This window comes from Podarcis cretensis, assembly GCF_951804945.1.
Source record: "Podarcis cretensis genome assembly, chromosome: 13".
NCBI lineage: Eukaryota > Metazoa > Chordata > Lepidosauria > Squamata > Lacertidae > Podarcis > Podarcis cretensis.
Window position 1 is genome coordinate 34,964,944 of NC_137182.1, and position 25,163 is coordinate 34,990,106.

At 40.6% G+C, this 25,163-nt stretch overlaps 3 protein-coding genes across 3 annotated transcripts in view; all 3 read left to right on the forward strand.

Annotated features, from left to right (window-relative positions):
- LOC307201818 (vomeronasal type-2 receptor 26-like) overlaps positions 1–6,257 on the forward strand; it is a 33,268-nt gene extending 27,011 nt beyond the window's left edge. Inside the window, exons 5-8 of the mRNA XM_079951272.1 lie at positions 305–1,165; positions 2,532–2,759; positions 3,465–3,591; positions 4,771–6,257. Coding sequence (XP_079807398.1) covers positions 305–1,165; positions 2,532–2,759; positions 3,465–3,591; positions 4,771–5,672 — 2,118 coding nt within the window. The 3' untranslated portion in view covers positions 5,673–6,257. The remainder of the gene's footprint in view (positions 1–304; positions 1,166–2,531; positions 2,760–3,464; positions 3,592–4,770) is intronic.
- An 11,590-nt stretch (positions 6,258–17,847) lies between these two features.
- On the forward strand, positions 17,848–24,143 carry LOC307201822 (vomeronasal type-2 receptor 26-like). The gene is made up of 5 exons (XM_079951279.1): positions 17,848–18,125; positions 19,169–19,460; positions 21,537–21,752; positions 22,209–22,335; positions 23,225–24,143. Exons 1-5 carry the CDS (start codon positions 17,875–17,877, stop codon positions 24,124–24,126), a joined length of 1,788 nt encoding a protein of 595 aa, XP_079807405.1. The 5' UTR covers positions 17,848–17,874; the 3' UTR covers positions 24,127–24,143.
- Positions 20,653–21,420, forward strand: LOC307200448 (vomeronasal type-2 receptor 26-like; the record flags this gene model as incomplete). The annotated part of the gene is made up of 1 exon (XM_079948993.1): positions 20,653–21,420. One exon carries the CDS (start codon positions 20,653–20,655, stop codon positions 21,418–21,420), a length of 768 nt encoding a protein of 255 aa, XP_079805119.1.
- Positions 24,144–25,163: the final 1,020 nt, after the last annotated feature.

The window sequence follows — 25,163 nt, forward strand, 5'->3', positions numbered from 1 at the left end:
CGGGGATTTTTGTTCCATTGCTTTTAACTGCCAAGCGATCGAGAGGGACAGGTACATAATAGATATATATTTGGTGCCCCCCAGAATTCAGTGCCCGAGTACCCCTTGCACCTTTGGGTAAAGACAGCCCTGTACTGGTACGGCCTGGGGAGAGTTCTGAGGAACAGATAAAGAGGCCTAAAGCTGCATTTGGTCTCTAGGCCTGAGGTTCCAGACCACAGATTTAATTGACCACTACACATGAAACTACAGCTTAGAAATTACTATACTTATCTCTCCTTCTTAAATGTTTGTCTCTGTTCAGCTCGTGTATGGTTCTGCTCCAGTGATGAATGATAAAGCCCCAGGACTTTCTTTCTTCCAAATGACCCCTAAGGAAACCCTTCAGTATTCAGGGATACTCTCTTTATTACTGCATTTCAGTTGGATATGGATTGGGGTCATTGTTATAGACACAGACAATGGAGAGAGATTTCTGCAAATTGCAGTTCCACTGTTCTCCCAGAAAGGTATTTGTTTTGCCTTCATGGAAGAGCTCCCCTTTGTAACTTCTTTAACTGAATTTGATGATAATTTGGAACACGGGTCAAAAATACACGCTAAAGCCATGAACAGCAAAGCCAATGTAATAGTGTTTTATGGAGAATCTAATGCTATGATCTATCTGAGATGGTTTCCATATCTGTCAAAAGAGGAACATGAGACAAATATATCAAGAGGGAAAGTGTGGATACTGACAGCCCAGATGGAGCTCACTTCATTGGCCTTTCAAAAGAATTGGGATACAGGTATAATCTTTGGTGCTCTCTCTTTCACAATTCACACCACTGACCTACCAGCGTTCAAGCCATTTGTTGAGAGCATCAGTCCTTCCAGGACAAAAGGAGACAGTTTTATCAGAGACTTCTGGCAGCAGGCTTTTGGCTGTGTATTCCCAAATTCTGTTTTAAAGAGGGGAGATGGATACATTTGTACTGGCGATGAGAAACTGCAAAACCTTCCTGGAACGTTTTTTGAAGTGAGCATGACTGGTCACAGTTACAACATCTACAATGCTGTCTATGCTGTGGCCCATGCTTTGCATGCCATGGCCTTGTCTAGAGTGAAACACAGTGCAATAGTGGATGGAAGGGTTTTGAAGTTTCAGAATCTCCAGATGTGGCAGGTAGGGGCATGAAGATCATCATATAACTTTGCATGGTATCTTAGATCTTACAAAAGGCCCCCAAACAGTGTAGAAACCTATTCCTCATATTCTTCCTGTGCTCACATTATCATCACTCTTTCTCTCCAAATCATATTAAAGCTATAGAAAAGTAAAAGTATAGGGTGTTTATACTATAGTATAGGGAGGTTTTTGGAGCTGCAAATGGAATAACAACTTTGCTGCAGAGCATGGCAATCCAAATGACATTCTGTAACTAGCCTCGGGGTAACCTTTCTGTAGCCGTGAGAAAAAGCTGTAAAAATTTATGGCATAACATGACTTTCTCAGATAGTTGGTATTGGCTGCTATCAAATTATTATAATTTATTATTTATTATATTTGTATACTTTCCTGTACCTGTAGATCTCAGGGCAGTTCACAACATAAAATTACAATATATAAAAAAAAGTAAAATACATCCCCACATAAAAGATTTAAAAAGGCATCGGATGTCAATCAGCCAAAGTTCTGGTTGAAGAGGAATGTTTTTGCCTGGCACCTAAAGATATATAATGAAGGCACCAACCAAACCTCCCTGGCAAGCGCATTCCACAAACAGGGAACCACTGCAGCAAAGGCCCATTCTCGTGTTGCCATCTTCTGGACCTCTCGTGGAGGAGGAACACAAAGAAGGGTTCATATGGGATGCAGGTGGTTCTGTGGTCTAAGCCACTGAGCCTCTTGGGCTTGCCAGTCAAAAGGTCGGTGGTTCGAATCCCCGCAATGGAGTGAGCTCCTGTTGTTCGGTCCTAGCTCCTGCCAACCTAGCAGTTTGAAAGCACGCTAAAAAGTGCAAGTACATAAATAGTTACAGCTCTGGCGGGAAGGTAAATGGTGTTTCCGTACACTGCTCTGCTTTTAGTGTTCCGTTGCACAAAAAGCGGCTTAGTCGTGCTGGCCACTTGACCCAGAAAGCTGTCTATGGAGAAACACCGGCTCCCTTGGCCTGAAAGCAAGATTAGTGCCACAACATCATAGTCACCTTTGACTGGACTTAACCATCCAGGGGTCCTTTACCTTTACTTTTTTACCTATAGAGAGAAGTGGTTGTTGAGGTATTGTGATCCTGAACAATTAAACAGACTTTGAATTGGAACTGGAAACTAATTGGCAGCCTGTGCAATCAGGCCATATGCTCAAACCATCTTGCTCCACTGAGCAACCTGGCCACTGATTTCTGCACTAGCTGAAATTTCTGAACCATCTTCAGGCTGTCTTTCTTCTTTGTGGTCTCTAAACTTACAGCATGAAGAGCCTATTAGACCTTAATTTGCAAAATCCATCTAGACATTATTAAATTGTTGTCTTTTCTTTTCCAATCTAGCTCCATCAATTTTTGAGAAGTGTCTCATTTAACAACAGTGCTGGGAACAGGATTTCTTTTGACCATAATTTGGAATTATTAGCAGAATTTGATGTTATCAATTGGATAGTTTCCGCAAATCAAACCTTTCACAGAGTGAAAATTGGGACTGTGGATCCTGACAGACCTTCAGACCGAGTGCTGACCATAAATGAAGATGCCATCACATGGCACAAGTGGTTTAACCAGGTAGGATCTGACTGTTGGCAGCTTTGGAGATCTCCCATTTTTGAATACTACTGCCTCTCTGTGTGGAAGTGCAAAGCAAATTTCTGTGAACAATTGTGATCTCTCTTTTAACACTTATGTTTGTACTGCACAATAAATTTAAGCAAATTGGGTATCACCCAATCAGTTTTCCAAAATCTGTCAAATATCCGAGAAGTGAATGTGGATAAAAATAACAGAGTGATGATGATGATGATGATGATGATGATGATGATGATTATTATTATTATTATATGTTATAGAGAACAATGAACTTGTAAAGGAAAAAATAATATGATGCATTGGAGTATATTGAATATTATGTTAAACAGAAGGTTCTTAATCCTATTTGTAAAATACATTGTGTTTTAAATAAATATAATTTGAATTCTGAAATACTGTTCAAGGAGCAGACAGGGGTAATTTATGCTTATGTTTACATGTATACCTTAATCAATATTACTTTTGTTATACAGTTTGGCAAGAAAAATAGACAACAACAAAATAAACAAATAATGTGTTATAAATATAGGCATAATACTACAAAATATACAAGCTTTGAATTGCAACTTGTAAGATCAGACCGATTCATACATGAATGAAATGCCTTCTTGCTATAGAGAGTCTTGCGGTTGGGGGAAAGGGACTAAATATGGTTAATAATTTCAAACTATGTATTCTCATTAGGCACAGCCTCTTTCTGTCTGTACAGAGAGTTGCCATCCTGGTTTTAGGAAGAAAGGGAGGGAGTCAGAGGCATCTTGCTGCTATGATTGCATCCCTTGCCCAGAAGGAGAGATTTCCAACCAGGAAGGTATGAAATATATTATTTAGGTTTATCAAAAGAATGGGTGTCATTCAGAGGAGTATGCTTAACTGTGACTGCTTCAAGGTTACTTTTTTGTTCTTTGATTGATTGTTGTTGTTGTTGTTTAGTCGTTTAGTCGTGTCCGACTCTTCGTGACCCCATGGACCAGAGAACGCCAGGCACTCCTGTCCTCCACCGCCCCCCGCAGCTTGGTCAGACTCATGCTGGTAACCTCAAAAACACTATCCAACCATCTCGTCCTCTGTCGCCCCCTTCTCCTTGTGCCCTCCATCTTTCCCAACATCAGGGTCTTCTCCAGGGAGTCTTCTCTTCTCATGAGGTGGCCAAAGTACTGGAGCCTCAGCTTCACAATCTGTCCTTCCAGTGAGCACTCAGGGCTGATTTCCTTCAGAATGGAGAGGTTTGATCTTCTTGCAGTCCATGGGACTCTCAAGAGTCTCCTCCAGCACCATAATTCAAAAGCATCAATTCTTCGGCGATCAGCCTTCTTTATGGTCCGTTTTGTTAAATGGTTTGGTGAGCTGGATCTAAGAAGAAGCTGCTGCTTAGAGAGAATCTGGTCCATGTGGTATCATTTGGACCTGGTGATTGTAAATAAATTAATTCACTTAAAATTGCAATGCATTATTAGCAGTGCTGTTCTGCTGATATCTTGCCAAAGAAAGCACCATTCAAAGATGTTATTGAGGTACACCTCAAAATCGGGATTCTCAAATTAGTGTTGCTCCTTGGCTATAAACTACAAATTGCCTGTTTTTGTTATGTTATGTTTTGTTTTTAAAAAGAAAAGCCCATAAACAGAGAAATTTGCAGCTATATTTTGCTTTAGCAGCTATCATTCATGTTTGGCACTGCAGCAGGCTTTTACTTTGGTCTTTCTTTAAACTGTGCTTAGATGTTGCAGGGAATGAACAAAAGTTCCCCCTTTAATGATAATGGGTTTTCTGCCAGATTTAGGTTGGCACTGTAATCTCAGGCTGCTTAATACATCATTGTTTTTAGTACTAACAATGCTGCATAATATCACTAAGGCTCTAAGCCACATTTGAGAGTACCAGCACTGAACATATATGAATTTGACTGCATGAAAGAAACATTTTTATGCATCGTGTTGAAATGTTATGGCGTATTTGTAAAATAAAGATCTTGGCTTTTCTATTTCAGACATGAATGACTGCATTAAATGTGCTGATGAAAAGTATCCAAGCAAAAATCATGATTTATGTATTCCTAAATCTGTAACCTATTTGTCATATGGGGGACTCTTAGGACTTGGCTTAACCTGTTTTGCTCTAGCCTTTTCTTTCACCACTGCTCTGGTGCTAGCAATATTTATAAAACACCATGACACTCCCATCGTCAAAGCCAACAACCAGAACCTCACCTACACTCTCCTAATCTCTCTCCTGCTCTGCTTCCTTTGTGCACTGCTATTCATTGGGAAACCGCAGAAGATTATGTGTCTCCTCCGACAAACTGCTTTTAGCATCATCTTCTCCGTGGCTGTTTCTTGTGTGTTGGCCAAAACCACCACAGTGGTCCTGGCTTTCATAGCCACCAAACCTGGATCTAGGATGAGGAAATGGGTAGGGAGGAGGCTAGCCAACTCCATTGTGCTTTTCTGCTCTATTATTCAAACTGGTATCTGTGCTGTGTGGTTGGCAACCTCTCCCCCCTTCCCAGAAGTGGACATGTACTCAGTGACTAAAGAAGTTGTCTTGGAATGTAATGAAGGGTCTGTGGCCATGTTTTACAGTGTACTAGGCTACATGGGCTTCCTGGCAATTGCCAGCTTCACTGTGGCCTTTTTTGCCAGGAAGTTACCCGACAGTTTCAATGAAGCCAAGTTCATCACTTTCAGCATGTTGGTCTTCTGCAGTGTGTGGCTATCCTTTATTCCATCTTATATGAGCTCTAAGGGCAAATACATGGTTGCTGTGGAGATCTTCGCTATCTTAGCCTCCAGTGGTGGTATTCTGTGTTGCATCTATCTTCCAAAATGTTATCTTATTGTGTTGAGGCCTGAGCTGAACAACAGGGAACATCTAATAAGGAGAAAATTGTGAAGATTCTGATGAAGGGGAAAGTGGTGTCCATTGAGCTTTCAGCAGCTTTTCTTGAAATTCAGAAGCCCTTATATAAAGTTTGGAATTCTGTGCTCACCATAGATGGACAAATCTTTCATTTCCAGTTGTTTAACCTTCCCGTTTTTTGAAGGACAGCCATTCATATGTATATGTTCCATGTGATTCTTTCCAAATGCAATATTTCTTCTCACTCTCTGTGATTCTGTTCACTCATTAGTTATATTTTTTAAATAAAAGCTTCATCGCTGGTGAGGGTTCTGATTTGCACTACAACAAAGCTGGAGTAAATTAGTTTCAAAGCGCTATATCCCTAGTTTTTATTGTTCCAGTCCCAATAAAATTCCTCCATGCAACATGGAGGAATTTAAAGGTGCTCTGCTGCATGTTTCCCCTGTTGGGTCAGATATCAGTAAATTCAGTAAACAGCTCTGAAGAAAATGAATCAGTAGACTGCAATGTGTAAATGTGGGATATAAGTTCCTTTCCACCCCACCACTGTTCTACCAAATCTATACAAACCCATTTCCACCCCACCCCCGCCACCATATATTTTAACTTGAATGAATGAATGAATGAATGAATGAATCTTTATTTGCATCAGCCATCAGCCGTAGCAATAAAACAACAATACAATATACAGAGAATAGAAATACAAATAAAAAGTTGATTACATAAAATACATTTTAGGGTTTTGAATCAATAATCAAGTAGCGGATCTTATTCTAATTGCCCCAGCTAAAAACCTTGCAACCTTTTCTGTCACCTGCTCATCTTGATCTGCCAAGAGAAAGGATAGTGTGGCAGTGGCTGGGCAACCCAGAATGGACAATCAAGAGGGGTGATAACCTCATTCCTCAAGTCTTTATAAAGAGTGCAAGCCAGAAGGACATGTGTCACTGATTCAGTACTGCCATCTCCACAGGGACATAAGTATTTTTCGTGTGGAAACTGTTGGAATCGTCCCTCAAGTACAGCCGAGGGCAATATATTCAATCTTGTGAGAGTAAAAGCGCATCTATGTTTTACAATTGCTAGGTTATGCAGATAGGGTGCCAGAGAGTTTAATGGGAAGGTGGAAAATAGTCATACTATGGGCAAAACTTCCTTATTGTGGCCAAGTTGTTCTGGCACTCGATATCCTTTAGTCACAGACAAATAAGACTGTTTGCTTTACTAAAACCCAAAGTGAGTAGCTGTTGTGGTGACTGCACTTGGTAGTCTTCTCATAAAAAACTTACTTTGAATATTTATACTAATAAACATCATTTTGTATGCAGTTTTTACTAATATACCCATGGGGGAGAATCCCCTATTTTTTTTTGATATTTTCGCTAACATATGTATTTTTAAGCAGCGTTCAGTTCATTCTCTACAACAAAGGGTTTTCTGAAGGGTTCCTTCCTGCAGGCTTCTTCCTCTGAAGGTTGATTTCTTGAGACCCTTTTTGATTTCCTGTGCAGTCATACCTCGGGTTACAAATGCTTCAGGTTGCGTCATTTTGGGTTGCGCACCGTGCCAAACCTGGAAGTACTGGAACGGGTTACTTCCAGGTTTCGGAGCTCATGCATGCACAGAAGTGCTAAATTGCACTTTGTGCATGTGCAGAAGTGCCAAATCGTGACCCTTGCATGTGCAGAGGCGGCGCTGTGGGTTGCGAATGCTGTGGGTTGCAAATGTGCCTCCCGCACGGATCACATTCGCAACCCAAGCGTCCACTGTATTACAGATGTTTTTAATTCTTCTTTTTCATGTCTTCAAAAATTGCTTAACAGGAGGCATTACTAAAACCTTAAGTAAAAGCTTGGCTGTTGGTGGTTGGGAGGCATTTGTCTGATATCTTGCTATTTTTATAATACCTAAATGCCATAGTATTCTATACAGTATAAGGAGTAGCTTAGTAAAGTTAAATATCAATAAAAGAGCTGCTCAACTGAAGCAGCAAGAAGGCTACTTCTATCATGAAAGAAATTTATTTTGTCTCTATCTCCAGAGCACAGCATTACTTCTGGTGTGGTTTTTTTCTGCTGTATACCATTTCAAACACATTTTCAGATGTGGCAAACATAATTTATTTAACAATTCCGTTAGGAACCCCAAGACTGGAACCGGTGACTACCTCCCTCTTTAATTACTATCAAATGCCTAGTAATTCATTCTTCTTGTCCAGCTCCCTGTGGGATTCATGAGCCACAAACAAGATTTACAGCAAACACTGTTAAGCAAAGGCAACAAAGACTGTTATAAATATACCCAGCACCATGTGGGGCAGGGTTAGGGTTAGGCAGGGGAAAGGGACTGGGAGCAGAAACAGTCCTCCAGTGTGATCACTAATAGTTTCTATTATTCACTCCAAGAAGTGAATAAGAAGTAAAGAAGGAGGCTGTTAGTCATCAAGACACTATATATAGTGTTGTAAAAGAACATAGCAGAAATTCTGTGTAAAAAAAATAAAATTAGCCTTGCAGTGAGGATGGTGTTTTTAGTGGTCTTCCTGCTGGCACTGCTTCCTCACAAGTTATGGACATCTCATGCTGTGAAATGCAGGGTTTGTGGTCCACGTTACCCACAACACATGTACCATCAGTCAGGAGACCTCATCATTGGCGGCATTGCAACTCATGGTAGCTTTTTCGACAGTTCAATAGCTTTCACTGAAGACCCTCCACGAGCATTGCTTGAAGATTTCTTGTAAACACTTATTCTTTATTTGTTTTAATCTCTGTGTATTTTGTCTTCTCTTGGCTCTATGTTCTACCCCTTGTGTTATTGAAACACTGACTTGTTTTGAGTTTGTTCCATTGTAGTCAGGACTCCTGATTCTGGAAACTGACAGATCTCTAGTACCACCCTTATTTGGAATCAGGAATCTTTCTATCTCTTTCCCGTAGCTATAATTGAACTGTTGATCCAACGGTTTATATATATACAGAGATCAATTTCTCATATCCATTTGTACCTGTTGTACATATTAATTAACATCCTCATATTTTTTAATAAAATATAGTGGCCTTCTTTTTATCTAAATCTCAGTCTGCGGTCTGTTGCTAATCTCCCATTAGTGGAAGTACAACATCCTCATAGCACTCTGTTATTCCATTCACAAGATACCCCCACCGACCCAAAAAAATGATGACATATGTGTATACTTTTGTAGAATTGTGTATGTGTTATTGAGGACAAGGATTGACTTAAAATAACATCTTAAGAAAAATAGTGCATTAGTTGTGCAATCCTAGCTTGGAAAGGTGAATGTGCACCAGCAAGAGAAGTAGATACGGTGGACTTTATTTCTCCTCCCCATGGTTGTGTTATTTATTCTGCCCAACCCCGAAAAAATGGTTCTAACAGAGTGGAACTAACTTATGAAAATTCCTGACTGGTAGAGATGGTGATAGCAATCCCACAGGAGAAAAGGGATTTAGGGTTTGCTGTGTTTTCCATGGGTGTCTGCAACTTTTATCTGTCAGCTGAAAAGCTCTTATGTGCAATCCTCACTGCATTTAGTCTGTTGATTTGAGGGTTAGTACCGGTAATAGGTGGCGCTGTGGGTTAAAGCCTCAGCGCCTAGGGCTTGCCGATCGAAAGGTCGGCGGTTCGAATCCCTGCGGCGGGGTGCGCTCCCGCTGCTCGGTCCCAGCGCCTGCCAACCTAGCAGTTCGAAAGCACCTCCGGGTGCAAGTAGATAAATAGGGACCGCTTACCAGCGGGAAGGTAAATGGTGTTTCCGTGTGCGGCTCTGGCTCTGGCTCTGGCTCTGGCCAGAGCAGCGATGTCACACTGGCCACGTGACCCGGAAGTGTCTCCGGACAGCGCTGGCCCCTGGCCTCTTAAGTGAGATGGGCGCACAACCCCAGAGTCTGTCAAGACTGGCCCGTACGGGCAGGGGTACCTTTACCTTTACCTTTACCGGTAATAATAATAATAATAATAATAATAATAATAATAACAACAACAACAACAACAACATGACTTTCTCAGATAGTTGGTGTTGGCTGCTATCAAATTATTATAATTTATTATTTATTAAATTTGTATACTTTCCTGTACCTATAGATCTCAGGGCAGTTCACAACATAAAATTACAATATATTAAAAAAACGTAAAATACATCCGCACATAAAAGATTTTAAAAGGCATCGGATGTCAATCAGCCAAAGTTCTGGTTGAAGAGGAATGTTTTTGCCTGGCATCTAAAGGTATATAAGCCAAACCTCCCTGGCAAGAGCATTTCAAAAACAGGGAACCACTGCAGCAAAGGCCCATTCTCATGTTGCCATCTTCTGGACCTCTCGTGGAGGAGGAACACAAAGAAGGGCCTCAGATGATATTCTCAGGGTTCATATGGGTCGCAGGTGGCACTGTGGTCTAAGCCACTGAGAATCTTGGGCTTGCCAGTCAAAAGGTTGGTGGTTCGAATTCCCACAATGGAGTGAGCTCCTGTTGCTCTGTCCCAGCTTCTGCCATCCTAGCAGTTTGCAAGCTCCCCAAAAAGTGCAAGTAGATAAATAGGTACCGCTCCAGCGGGAAGGTAAACGGCATTTCCGTGCTCTGCTCTGGTTCGCCAGAAGCAGCATAGTCATGCTGGCCACATGACCCGGAAAGCTGCCTGTTTACAAACGCTGGCTCCCTTGGCCTAAAAGCGAGATGAGTGCCACAGCCCCATAGTTGCCTTTGATTGGACTTAACCATCCAGAGGTCCTTTACCTTTACCTTTTTACCTATGGAGAGAAGGGGTTGTTGAGGTATTGCAATCCTGAGAAATTAAACAGACTTTGAATTGGACCTGGAAACTAATTGGCAGCCAGTACAGTCAGGCCAGGATTGGGGTAATATGCACAAACTGTCTTGCTCCACTGAGCAACCTGGCCACTGATTTCTGCACTAGCTGAAATTTCTGAACCATCTTCAGACTGTCTTTCCTCTTTGTGGTCTCTAAACTTACAGCATGCTCAGCCTACATTCATGTAATTTTGTGGATTCACATAGCGATTCCTCAATTAGACCTGAATTTGCAAAATCCATCTCTAGACTTTCTAAAATTATTGCCTTTTCCTTTGCAATCCAGCTCCATCAATTTTTGAGAAGTGTCTCATTTAACAACAGTGCTGGAAACAGGATATCTTTTGATCATAATTTGGAATTATTAGCAGAATTTGATGTTATCAATTGGATAGTTTCCTCAAATCAAACCTTTCACAGAGTGAAAATTGGGACTGTGGATCCTGACAGACCTTCAGACCGAATGCTGACCATAAATGAAGATGCCATCACATGGCACAAGTGGTTTTATCAGGTAGGATCTGACTGTTGGCAGCTTTGGAAATCTCCCATTTTTGAATAGTGCTGCCTCTCTGTGTGGAAGTGCAAAGCAAATTTCTGTGAACAATTGTGATCTCTCTTTTACCAATTATGTTAGAAACTAGCCTTCTGTACTGCACAATAAATTTAAGCAAATTGGGTATCACCCAATCAGTTTTCCAAAATCTGTCAAATATCCGAGAAGTGAATGTGGATAAAAATAACAGAGTAATTATGATGATGATGATGATGATGATGATGATGATGATGATGATGATTAAATGTTATAGAAAACAATGAACTTGTAAAGGAAAAAATAATATGATGCATTGGAGTATATTGAATATTATGTTAAATGGAAGGTTCTTAATCCTATTTGTAAAATACATTGTGTTTTAAATAAATATAATTTGAATTCTGAAATACTGTTCATGGGCAGACAGGGGTAATTACTTTTGTTATACAGTTTGGCATGGAAAAATGAACAGCACCAAAATAAACAAATAATGTGTTATAAATATAGGCATAATACTACAGTATATACAAGGTTTGAATTGCAATTTGTAAGATCGGACCGATTCATACATGAATTAAATGCCTTCCTGCTATAGAGAGTCTTGTGGGGGGAAACTAAATATGGTTAATAATTTCAAACTATTTATCCTCATTAGGCACAGCCTCTTTCTGTCTGTACAGAGAGTTGCCATCCTGGTTTTAGGAAGAAAGGGAGGGAGTCAGAGGCATCTTGCTGCTATGATTGCATCCCTTGCCCAGAAGGAGAGATTTCCAACCAGGAAGGTATGAAATATATTATTTAGGTTTATCAAAAGAATGGGTGTCATTCAGAGGAGTATGCTTATAACTGTGACTGCTTCAAGGTTAGTTTTTTGTTCTTTGAGTGATAGGTTTTGTTAAATGGTTTGGTGAGCTGGATCTAAGAAGCAGCTGCTGCCTAGGGAGAATATGGTCCATGTGGTATCATTTGGACCTGGTGATTGTAAAGAAATTAATTCATTTAAAATTGCAGTGCATTATTAGTCGTGCTGCTCTGCTGATATCTCACCAAAGAAAGCACCATTCAAAGATGTTATTGAGGTACACCTCAGAATCAGGATTCTTAAATTAGTGTTGCTCCTTGGCTATAAACTACAAATTGCCTGTTTTTTGTTATGTTTTAGAATAGAAAATCCCATAAATAGAGAAATTTGCGGCTATATTTTGCTTTAGCAGCTATCATTCATGTTTGGCACTGCAACAGGCTTTTACTTTGGTCTTTCTTTAAACTGTGCTTAGATGTTGCAGGGAATGAACACAAGTTCCCCCTTTAATGATAATGGGTTTTCTGCCAGATTTAGGTTGGCACTGTAATCTCAGGCTGCTTAATACATCATTGTTTTTAGTACTAACAATGCTGCTTAATATCACTAAGGCTCTAAGCCACATTTGAGAGTACTAGCACAGAACATATATGAATTTGTACAAACAGTTTTGACTTCATGAAAGAAACATTTTTATGCATCGTCTTGAAATGTTATGGCGTATTTGTAAAATAAAGATCTTGGCTTTTCTATTTCAGACATGAATGACTGCATTAAATGTGCTGATGAAAAGTATCCAAGCAAAAATCATGATTTATGTATTCCTAAATCTGTAACCTATTTGTCATATGGGGGACTCTTAGGACTTGGCTTAACCTGTTTTGCTCTAGCCTTTTCTTTCACCACTGCTCTGGTGCTAGCAATATTTATAAAACACCATGACACTCCCATCGTCAAAGCCAACAACCAGAACCTCACCTATACTCTCCTAATCTCTCTCCTGCTCTGCTTCCTTTGTGCACTGCTATTCATTGGGAAACTGCAGAAGATTATGTGTCTCCTCCGACAAACTGCTTTTCGCATCATCTTTGCATGTTCCCTCGGCCCTAAAGGTGTTCAAGGCAAAAGTGGTTGCCGTGCTTGCTTATGCCGCCCCGCTTTGGGCTGTGATGACAGATCTTGCTCCTCTCGAGACACTGCAAAATCAATTCCTACGTCGGCTCCTAATGCTCCCCTTGTGCATAAGCAACGCAGCCATGCGACTAGAATTGAAGATCGCATCCTTAGAAACTTGCCTGTGGAAGCAAGTCTTCAATTATTATTGGTTATCATTGTGGCATAGACTACCAAACCACTACCTTGTCCAATGCTTATGGTGAGATGAATTCTCTAGCCTTTGGACTAGTAGAATTCATGCCAAACTCCTGAGTTATGGAATCTCCCCTTCAGATTCCCTAAAACTAGACCAAATTACTGCTCAAAGACTGATCCGCCAAAGACTGGATGACATCGATCTACAGCGAAATTATATGCTGGGGGGAGGTGTTTGTTCGACTCAGAACATTGGTATCACATTAACTTACTGCATTCCATCATACCTCTCCTCCCTTTCGACTGTTGCCCATAGACTGGCCTTCACCAAAGCGAGGTTCAACGTTTTTCCCTCCAACGTCCTGAGACATAGATTCTCAAAGGGCCAAGCCCCCGCCTTGTGCGAATGTGATAAGGAGACACCGGAGTCGCTCCAGCACATTATGTTCACTTGCCCCCTGTTCAATGTGCCACGGGCAAATTTGTTGGGATCACTCATACAGAAACTAGAGGGTACCCCACCAAAATTCCACCTTGCCCAAATCTTGCAGGATAAGGATGTTAGTGTTTTCAGAACTCATAGGGTTAAAGAGTTCTGTGTGACGTCCCTCAATTCCTGTCGCGTGATTCAGAAAAAGGGAGGAGTCGTTCCTCACTGTTCCGTCTCTGCTTCCGAGGGAGACGGTGGTCATGGCTGCTAGCAGTCCAGGAGAATCTGAGAAATGCTGAGCTGTAAATATTTTGCTGCAATAAAGAACTGATAAATATGCACACAAGAGCTTGGTGTGTTTGGATCTGAAGCAACAGTTTTCTCTGCTGTGTTACTCTGCACTTTCGTGGCGGAAAGAAGGGTCTGAGCTGAGGGAAGTGTGCCGGACCGCTATAAACTGGGGCTAATTGGGGCCATAAAGCAATTAGCCAGTGCCACATTTTCTAAGAAAGGACACTCATACGACCCTGAAAGTGGCAAGGTTCCTGGTCACTGTCCTTACCCAAAAGCGACGCCAAGGAGCACTACAAGCTAACTAAGGCGGAGTAGGCCATTCTATCTTATAGTATTTTATTGTTATAGTGGTGCTTTGGCGGCTGTTTTCTCCACGTGCACAAGTTGTTATTTATGTGTCGTTTTTACCTGTATGGGCCTATGGCCGTAAATAAAAATTACATTACATCATCTTCTCTGTGGCTGTTTCTTGTGTGTTGGCCAAAACCAGCACAGTGGTCCTGGCTTTCTTAGCCCCCAAACCTGGATCTAGGATGAGGAAATGGGTAGGGAAGAGGCTAGCCAACTCCATTGTGCTTTTGTGCTCTGTTATTCAAACTGGTATCTGTGCTTTGTGGTTGGCAACCTCTCCCCCCTTCCCAGATGTGGACATGCACTCAGTGAGTAAAGAAGTTGTATTGGAATGTAATGAAGGGTCTGTGGCTATGTTTTACAGTGTCCTGAGCTACATGGGCTTCCTGGCAATTGCCAGCTTCACTGTGGCCTTTTTTGCCAGGAAACTACCTGATAGTTTCAATGAAGCCAAGTTTATCACTTTCAGCATGTTGGTGTTTTGCAGTGTTTGGTTATCCTTTGTTCCAGCTTATATGAGCTCTAAGGGCAAATATATGGTTGCTGTGGAGATCTTCGCTATCTTAGCCTCTAGTGCTGGATTGCTAGGGTGCTTCTTTTTTCCAAAATGTTACATTATTCTGTTGAGGCCTGAGCTGAACAACAAGGAACATCTAATGAAGAGGAATGGCAGAATGATTTGAATATAGATTAAAATATAACACAGAAGCTGCTATGTTTGTGTGCCTCTTATACATTGTGTCTACACTGTAGAATATTTCTAAGAGGGTTTTTCCTAAAATGTGACCTAGACAAATATTCACTCAAATCCCATCAATTTCCTCTAATTAAAAAAATTCCAATGGAAAAGTAGAAACCTCCTAAATGGATACCATGTACCGAGTAAAGTACATTACATCAACTTATATTCACTTACATACTATGCCCACCAAACCTTGTGGAAGGTTGGAAATGCCAAAAAGGAAAAGCTAATCATACGAGGCAAATAACCACCACATCACCTGCAGCCACATCACTAGTATAAACAAAAAACTACCCTGTTAAGGGGATTAAGTGTTTGGGAAGAAAAAGGCTGCGATGAACACCAAATTATAATATAATATTTATTTGATCTTACCAAAATACCAGATGTTAGAAGTGTATTTTTATACTGTAAACCACTCTGTGATAGTCTGATGAAGGTATATAAATTTAATAAATATATAAAAGTAAGATTCACTCATTTTCTGTTTTCAAATTCAACCATTTTGCAAAATAATTTGTGAAATAAGTGTGTACAGGAGAATGAAAGCTATCCAAATGTTAAATTATTAGACCTTTAACAGTCAGGCAGTGTTCACATGTTCCATGTTCACAATCTGAGGACAGGTGGGGAGGATTATAGCCATTTGCATCTGTAATCAGTAAAGTTGCGGCCTATTTGAACCAAATTATAAGTTGCTGTCTTGGGAGCGACAGGGTCACGGGGCCTTGGCATGCAATTCTTAATACACTAAGTCAGTACAAGATATATGGAAATAAATCCCTTTTGTGTATCAATTGTAGAAGCATAGTTTCAGTGGTTTCCCTGCAATGGGATGAAGTGTATGAAAAAAATAAAATAAGGATTCACCAGCTACAGCCATCCCTGCATCTGGAAAGCTTGACTTCAGTTGTTCGTGCCGTGGTGGCCTCCTGTCTCACCTACTGCAATGTGTTTATGTGGGACCTACCTTGAGGGTGGTCCAGAGACCTCAACTATTACAGAATGCATCTGCTAGGCTGGTAAATGGGAAGCCTGATGGGATAATGTGTCACTGGTCCTGAAAGCAGTGCATTGGCAGCCAATGAGCTATTGGGCTTAATTCATGGCGTTAGTACTAGCATATGAAGTCCTAAATGGCCTGGGATCTAAGTACTTAAAAATGTGCCTTCCCCAGTATCAACCATTTTGCACTCTACAATCAGAAGGTACAGCAATGGTTGGCATTGACCCATGATAGTCTTTTCAATGGGGGCACCCCATCTGTGGAATACCCTCCTTGATGGAGGTATTTCCTACTTCTCTCATGTTGAATTTCAAGAGGGGGGGGGGATCCTGTTTAATCTTTCCAAATCACATTGATTCAGCCTGGCATTTGTGATCCCTGTGAATCCTGTGTTATACCCTTACTTCATGCATATATTATAAAGAATGGATACAAGATGGAACCAACTGTTCAAACATGAGCAGACCCTGTGGCTAGGAGTGGAAACACAATATCCCCGACTCCTGCATCTCAGAGTCAATTCAGTTGGATGCCATGGTCTGTGGTATCAAAAGTTCTTGAGTGAATTGGGAGAATCAACAGGGTTACACTTTCTAATAACTAAGAAGGGAAATGTTTAAACATGTAGGTAACAGGCCAATCCTCTACCAAAGCACTGTGTCCACATCCAGAAGCTTCATTATCTGAAAAATGATCCCCCACAAAATGATTAGATGTTGCAACGGATATCTACACAGGACTTGAATCAAGAGTGGTTCAGTATGAACAAGAGCAGCTTTACCCACAATATGCCTTGCCAATTTGTCAGAGCAGGCTCCTCAGTTTTTGTTTTAATCACTGTAAAGATCCAGACACTCAAAGGAGAAGTATCAGTCCTGTTACTTTGTAGTGAGCGCAGCCTCCCTCCCACCCCAAGGTCTCAGTGTTTTACTGACAATGCTGGGAGCAATCATGTGGGATGCACTGGAAGTTTCCCAGGATGTGCTGGTGGGAGGTTGGAGGGCAATCTGACCATAAGGCTGCCATACGTCCAGATTTTCCTGGACATTACTGGAATTTCAAAGGTGGAAATGACATTCAGGAGGATTTCCAGGAAGCAGAGGTTTGTCCTGGATCTTCAGCAAGCACAACAATTTTGGGGTGTCCTGGTTTTTACTTTTTGAAATATGGGAGCCCTCCTTGACCATGACTCTTAATAGTTGCTACAGGGCCTGGCTACTGACCCCACATTTTTTCTTTTCCCTTTCCAGCCGTCACCACCTTTTTGAAGCCAGTTGACACACTGGAATTTTTTTTAAAGTTCTGTGGGCACCATTCACTAAATGGCTGACATGGTATATCACAAAATAGCCATATTGGGGACATCGTATAATACAAAATAGCCATTGTGGGGAGGGGGAGAATAATGACTTCAATGTAGGAGAGGCTGAGCTAATGCCAACAGGAAACATTGTTGTGGTTGTGGTGGTTATTTTGAAAATAGTGTCGTCGTCTTTCTCATTTCAAACTTTTTTGCCCCTTCCTTTCCTAACTGAAAGAGAAAATCTTTGTCACAAAAGAACTTTCCAGAGTATGAGACAAACAACTTTGTTCATTTGCACAGGGACTTTCCAATTTTAACTCAACAATTACATTTAATTTAACAATTGACTTCTCAATTAAAGGACAGTAATTAGTTCTGATAGTCATCCAAACCTCTGTGGAATTTGCATGGCCATTACCAAAACAAAGAGCAAAGACTGTGAAGGATGTCATAAATATACCCAATACAATTCAGAGCTGGGTAGAAGGACTGGGAACAGGGAGAAGTTCACAGCTCTGATATTGAATATTCCACACTTCAGGCTTATCAGAAAAATGTAAAACGTTCAAATCATGAAGTTTTAACCACAGAAGCTGTAGTTATTGTGCTATAAAAGCAGGGGGACTTTATGTGCAGAGGAAAGATTTGTATTGTATTGAGGATGGTAGTTTTAGTGCTCTTGCTGCTGGCACTGTTTCCTGACATGGTATGCAAGGCTCACACTGTTCAGTGCAGTATGGTTTATCCACACTCTCCACTTCACACATATCATCAGCCAGGAGACCTCCTCATCGGTGGTGTGGCTTATCATGCTGGCATCGTCACCAGTTTACTACCTTTCACAGAAGAACCTCTGCCTGTGCTGATGGAACCAATTGCGTAAGGTCTTAATAACTGTTTGCTTTTCTTGTCTTTTTCAGACACTGTGATAACTACAGCCTTGAAACATTGGCGTCTTGAGTTGAGTTGTAGGAAAAAGCTAAAGTGTTTAAGGCAAGGGTTGAGGGTCTGGTGAGAAAAGGTAGCTTTATAAAATAAGTTACAGTCATTGCACACACAGAATATAAAAGCATAAAAATAAAGAAAGCATAGACTAACAACAACAACAAAAACCCCACCCCAATTCCATTTAGATAAAGATAAAGATCCTCCTGATCTTTAAACAGTATTCCTTTTACAATTCTGAATAAGAATATTATAGGTTCTAGCCTCAGTCTTTCTTCTAAGATAACATTAATAACTTGCTATCTTAGCTTCCAAAAGCCATTAACAGATTTACAGATTCATGTACAATAGATAAAATCTCACTCATCATATTTAAAATTATCACCAGGGCTTGATACCATATCTTTCACTTGATACCATATCTTTCACAATTTCCCTGCAGTAGAGAAGCTACAATAAAGATACTGAGCTTCCCCCATAAACAATCATTCCTAGAATTTTCTTTTAGTAAACTTGCTGCTTATTTTTCCAAATATGATAGGCTAATTTTGCTAATGCAATGCCTGGCGGTATATTTTGGATACTGCTTTCTTTGGGTTGTTAAACAAAAGATTTTCAAGCCATGATAACTCTTGATAAGTTGTCATTCTCCTCACCACCCTCCTAATTTAAAATGTATAATTTCTGAGTACTCCAATAGTAATGGTGCTCACTGATACGTTGAAAAGTTTTTTGTACTTTTATCCAGTCTCTTTGCATACTGTACACCATGATACATCTATTGGTCAAAATATGCTAATTGTCCGTTGTTGAAATTTCAATGTGAACACTGGTGTTGTTTATCTTTTTATAAATATATATACCTTATAAATGCTGTAATACTTGCTTTTTGAAAAAAGTAGATACAGAAGACCGTGACATTGCTATTTTTTTAAGTGTGGAATAACTTTCTGAAACAGAATCTCACTTTCATTCAGTGTAGTCTCTAAGCATTACCAACACATCCTGGCTTTGGCTTTTGCAGTAAAGGAGATAAATGAATACTCTCTGATCTTACCCAATCTCACTCTGGGCTTCCACATCTATGACAGTTATAACAACGCAAGGAGGACTTATCATGCCACAATGCTGCTTCTATCAGCACTGGAGAGATTTATCCCTAACTACCTATGTGACAAGCAAAAAAATCTAATAGCAGTTGTTGGAGGACTGGATGCCCAAATTTCCATTCACATGGCAACTCTCTTGAGTAACTATAAGGTTCCACAGGTAGGAATCTCTCTGTCTGTGGGTGAGTGGGTGTAACATGGGGAGTTAACACATATATTCTTAGACATACTGCATTTCATATTCTATGATTCAAAGTCGTTAATTTGTGCCTTGCAAAAAAAGAGACAGACTTATTTTTTCCATGCATCTCAGAGCCAAACTTGAAAAACAAGAAGTTTAGTCTGATGTTGCTGATAGAGTTTTTATGATGCTGTCAGTTCTGCTGTTTCTTTTGTTTTATTGTTTCGATTGCATTAAATTCAGGAGGTTAAAAGAGGGCTTAAACTGCAGAAGAAAATATTCTTCATAGTACATTCACCACTGCGGAAAAAATTAAGTGCAAATAGGACTACATAAAAACCATCAATATATGGAAGAACCACACCTTGCCAGGTGAACTCTGCATGTAATTTAAAGAAAAACAAGTGCTCAGAACTTGAGTAACTAATATCAAGGCAACAAGGAGAGTTCAAGGGAGATAAGCATTCACTATTTATGTGGACATCCAGTTGACCCAATTAAGGGAAAACACAGTTAGAGGCAAGGGAAAGCTATGTGTAGTTGGACCTGCACTCTGGATTGTAAGAATGCTGATTTCAAAAAAGCTTAAAGAACTACTAGGTGAGATCTCATGGTCAGAAATACTCAGAGAGAAGGGAGCCCAAGATGGATGGGAGTTTCTTAAAGGTGAAATACAGAAGTCACAAATGCAGATAATTCCAACAAGAAAGAAATGGGGGAGATGCCTAAAGAAACCAGTGTAGCTGCATAAGGAGCTTACAGACGAGCTGAGTTTTGGTTTTGGTTTTTTAAAAAAACCGTCTTGCCCCTTTAGCCCCCATACTCCACAAATAACTGTTCCAGGTTTAGGGAGCAGTGCTTTCGCTTGAGGTGAGTGGGAATCAACAAAATGTAATTCCCTATCTTGTTGACATATGGCTTTCATCTGAAAAGGGAACAACACCGGCTTCTAACCTACATGGATATGTTTTAAAACCTTCAATATACAATATATATCTGATTATTATTGCCTTCTTCATCTCTTCAGCTCACATATGGCTCTGTCCCATTGTTGAATGATAGAAACCTAGGACTTTCTTTCTACCAGATGGTTCCCCATGAAGCCCTTCAGTACAAAGGGATTCTTTCTTTGCTTCTGCATTTCAGGTGGACATGGATTGGGGTCCTTGTAATGGATAATGAAAATGGTGAAAGATTTTTGCAAGCTGTTTTGCCAGTATTTAACCAGAGAGGTGTCTGCTTTGACTTTAAAATAAGAGTCCCTATGTTAACTTCTGGCTCTGAACTGGATGAAATGCTAGAAGATGGGACAAGGATACACAATGTAATAATGAAAAGTACAACCAATGTAGTTGTGTTTTATGGTGAATCTAATTCCATGGTGTTTTTGAGATGGCTTCCCTATTATTCGAGAAATCCACCAAGCCTACCAAAGGGCTTAGTGTGGATATCAACAGCTGAAATGGAGCTCACTTCCTTGGGTTACCAAAAGAATTGGGAAACAGAAATATTCCATGGTGTCCTGTCCTTCACAATTCATTCCAGTTACATCCCCAATTTCAAACCATTTATTGAGAGCCGAAATCCTTCCATTACAAAAGAAGATGGTTTTATCAAGGACTTCTGGCAACAGACATTTAGTTGTGTATTCTCAGATCCAGATGTGGAAGATGTGGAAGGAGATATTTGCACTGGGGAGGAGAAACTGGAGAGCCTTCCAGCACCATTCTTTGAGATGGGAATGAATGGCCACAGCTACAGCATCTACAATGCTGTCTATGCTGTAGCCCATGCTTTACATGACAAGTCTTCATTTAGATTCAGAGTAAAGGAAGGCAGAGGAGGCCAGAAGTATCAGAATCAACAGTCTGGGCAGGTAATAGGCTCAAGTGACAGAGCATTGCAACTGTATAATCTATCTCTGAATCCTAAAGAGTGAGCACATTTATCATGAATATTTTCTCACTCAGAATGTTGTACCCAACATTCAATTTTATTATGAAAGGCCCAGCTGTGTCCGCTTCTAAATTCTGGCCTTTTCCTTATTCAAACTAGATCCATCACTTTCTCAGAAGTGTGTCCTTTAACAACAGTGGAGGAGACAAGATTTCTTTTGACCAAAATGGGGAGTTAGTGGCTGGATTTGATATAATCAACTGGATTGTTTCTTCAAACCAATCATTTCACAGAGTGAAAGTTGGGAGTGTAGATGCCAACCAAGTGTTCAGTATCAATGTGAATGCTATTACATGGTATGACTGGTTTAACCAGGTAGGTCCCAATTGTTAGCCATTTGAGTAGCATTGCCACTCATCTTCCAAGCTTGTCACTCATCTTCCAAGCCCCTGTACAGGGAAGCTAAGTGAACAGCAACACTTTGAAGTGCACCCCAGCTCCCACTGAATTCTGGGAGACTCGGGTTATTCCTGCACACAATTTTGTCAATTGACCTCTCCCAGAGGGAAAATGAGCAGCAACACTTTGAGGAGCACCCTGGCTCCCATCAATTTATGTGAGAGCCAGGACATGGTGGAGGGGCCATGAGGCAGCAATTCCCATTTTGCCTCAGGTGGTAAAATAGGATGAGCTGCCTCTGACTCCATTCAGAGATGAAGTCTCTTGAAAAGAGGTATGACTTTAGTAACAAATGAAATGTTCACACAAAGGAAAGGATTCTAATCTCAATATTCTGAACATTATTTTTCTGCTTTCTCTTTTATGGATTAGTCCCAGCCTCTTTCATTATGTACTGAGAGGTGCCACCCAGGTTTTAGGAAGAAAGTGAAAGAGGGAAAGCCATTTTGCTGCTATGATTGCATCCCATGTCCAGAAGGGAAGATCTCAGATCAGGAGGGTAAGTATCAGATATATGAGATCACTTGAATCAGGGTATTAAAAACAGATATGGTCAATAAAAATGATGGTGCCTTCTGTGTATCTATATAATGGGTAGTTCTGGTGATATCTTAGCAGAGAAGAAAACTTTCAAAGGTAGTGTTTAGTATCACCTACACATTGAGGTTTCAAGCACATTACCTGTTTTTTTTTTGTTTTTTTGTTTTTTGTTTTGCTTTTTTTAAATTGAAGCTTGTGATTCCCCTCACCCCCAACTTAGCTGTTCTGGTTCATGCATTTGTGAAATGGACACTTAACTTTTGTAATGTAGCTTAAGGGGCCCAGCCTTCGAAGAATTTCACTTCCTTCAATGGATGTGAAATAAGGAGATCACTCTGTGATCATCCAGGACCACACCGTTTTCATCATTTTATTTTCTACATGTCTTTTGTCTGTGTATTTATATATATTTAATTTACTTCTCCCTCCCCCACCTCATCTCCTCTCTTTCCCCTGCCTAAATTTTTTCATAACCCCTAGAAGGCTACGAAGAACAACCACCATTGACTTGTTGGCATGGCCGGAAACCATAAATGCTCAAAAATTAATTAATGAAGGAAGAAGGGGGAAATAAACAGAATACAAGAACCAATAAAAATGTATCAATTACCAAATATATGGTTCTTACATATTTTATGGTCATGACCTAAGATTAGATCATATTGTGACCAGGTATTAACTGAAATAAATGTCACAATGTGGTATAAAGTGTCAAGAGATGCTCAGCATAGCTTTAGAGCTACAAAAACACTGACATTGCTCTGTCATATGAACATAGAATCTTATCTGTCAGGAAAGAACAATTTCAGCATGTTGCTAAGACTAAGGCTACATGTTTTCTTTTATAGACATGAATGACTGTAATAAATGTTCAGATGAAGAATATCCAAACAAGAACCAGGACATGTGTATTCCCAAGGATATAAGTTTCTTGTCTTATGAAGAACCTTTGGGCATCAGCTTAGCTTGCTTTGCTCTTTCCTTTTCTTTGATCACCGCTCTGGTGCTGGGAACATTTATGAAACACCACAACACAGCCCTTGTCAAAGCCAACAACCGAGACCTCACCTATACTCTCCTCATCTCACTCCTACTCTGCTTTCTTTGTGCATTGCTATTTATTGGCCGACGTGACAAGGCGACCTGTCTCCTTCGACAAACTGCTTTTGGCATCATCTTCTCAGTAGCTGTTTCTTGTGTGTTGGCAAAAACCATCACAGTGGTTCTGGCTTTCATGGCTACTAAACCAGGATCCAGGATGAGGATGTGGGTGGGAAAGAGACTGACCAATTCCGTTGTTATTTCCTGTTTTCTTATTCAAGCAGGCATCTGTATTGTGTGGCTGGGATCCTCACCCCCCTTCCCAGATGTTGATATGCACTCAATGGCTAAGGAAGTTGTTCTAGAGTGTAATGAGGGATCTGTGACTATGTTTTACTGTGTTCTGTGCTACATGGGCTTCCTGGCTCTTGTCAGCTTCACTGTAGCTTTCTTTGCCAGGAAGTTACCTGACAGTTTCAATGAAGCGAAGTTCATCACTTTCAGTATGCTGGTCTTTTGCAGTGTCTGGGTATCTTTTGTTCCAACCTACCTCAGCACAAAGGGAAAACACATGGTAGCTGTGGAGATCTTCTCTATCTTAGCCTCTGGTGCTGGTCTTCTGGCTTGCATCTTTGTTCCCAAATGCTACATTATTTTGTTGCGACCTGAGTTGAACAACAAGGAACATCTAATAAGAAATAGGGCCTGAAGAATTTGCATCCCTTCATCATACTTTTTAGTTTTTAATTCTATAGTTGCTCTATGTAGATTTTCCAACAGGCTTCCACATTCTTCTAATATGAAATTTTAATTTGGGAAACTGAATTAAGATTTGTAAGGGGAAAGGATTGTGTCTGTATCCCATCCCTCCATTGTACTGTCTTTTTTTGCTTTTCAGCAATTTTTGCTGCTGCTGCCTGCCCACCCCTGGCAAGGTTCTTTTTGAATGTTAAGAAGTCAGCTGAAAACAATCTCACTCTCAAAGTGTCCTGAATCATGTTGTCTCCAAACTTTTGATCGTGGTGTGTAATGCTTGTCACGTTGTTAAAAACAATCCTCTATAATTTCCAGAAGGGACGCGGGTGGTGATGTGGGTAAATCCTCAGCACCTAGGACTTGCCGATCGTCAGGTTGGCGGTTCAAATCCCCGCAGCGGGGTGCGCTCCCGTTGCTCGGTCCCAGCACCTGCCAACCTAGCAGTTCTAAAGCACCCCCGGGTGCAAGTAGATAAATAGGGACCACTTACTAGTGGGAAGGTAAACAGCGTTTCCGTGTGCTGCGCTGGCTCACCAGATGCAGCTTGTCACACTGGCCACGTGACCCGGAAGTGTCTTCGGACAGCGCTGGCCCCCGGCCTCTTAAGTGAGATGGGCACGCAACCCCAGAGTCGGACACGACTGACCCGTACGGGCAGGGGTACCTTTACCTTTATACTTTCCATAGAATGTTAATATGTAGCTAAAGTGTGAGAGAAAACCTTTCTTTAGAATATAACAAACAACCATTCCTTTTTTCTGGGGGTACTCAAGGGTTATGAGCTACCAGCACATGTTTTTCTAAGAAGAAAAGTGCTGCAAATGTTTCTTAATTCCAAAAGGACTCCAAATCCTTCGCTTAAGAATTGCCTTTAATGTAATAATTAACTACACAATTACCTAGTCAGGAGGACAGTAATTAGTTACTATGTTCAACCAAACCCCTGTGGAGTTTCAGTTGCCACTAGGAAAACAAAGAACAAAGGCTGTG

Coding starts and splice junctions, on each gene's coding strand:
- LOC307201822 (XM_079951279.1), top strand. CDS start 17,875: ATGTGCAGAGGAAAGATTTGTATTGTATTGAGGATGGTAGTTTTAGTG. Junction 19,461..21,536: donor GTAACTATAAGGTTCCACAG/GTAGGAATCTCT, acceptor TATTCAAACTAG/ATCCATCACTTTCTCAGAAG. Junction 21,753..22,208: donor GGTATGACTGGTTTAACCAG/GTAGGTCCCAAT, acceptor TTTATGGATTAG/TCCCAGCCTCTTTCATTATG.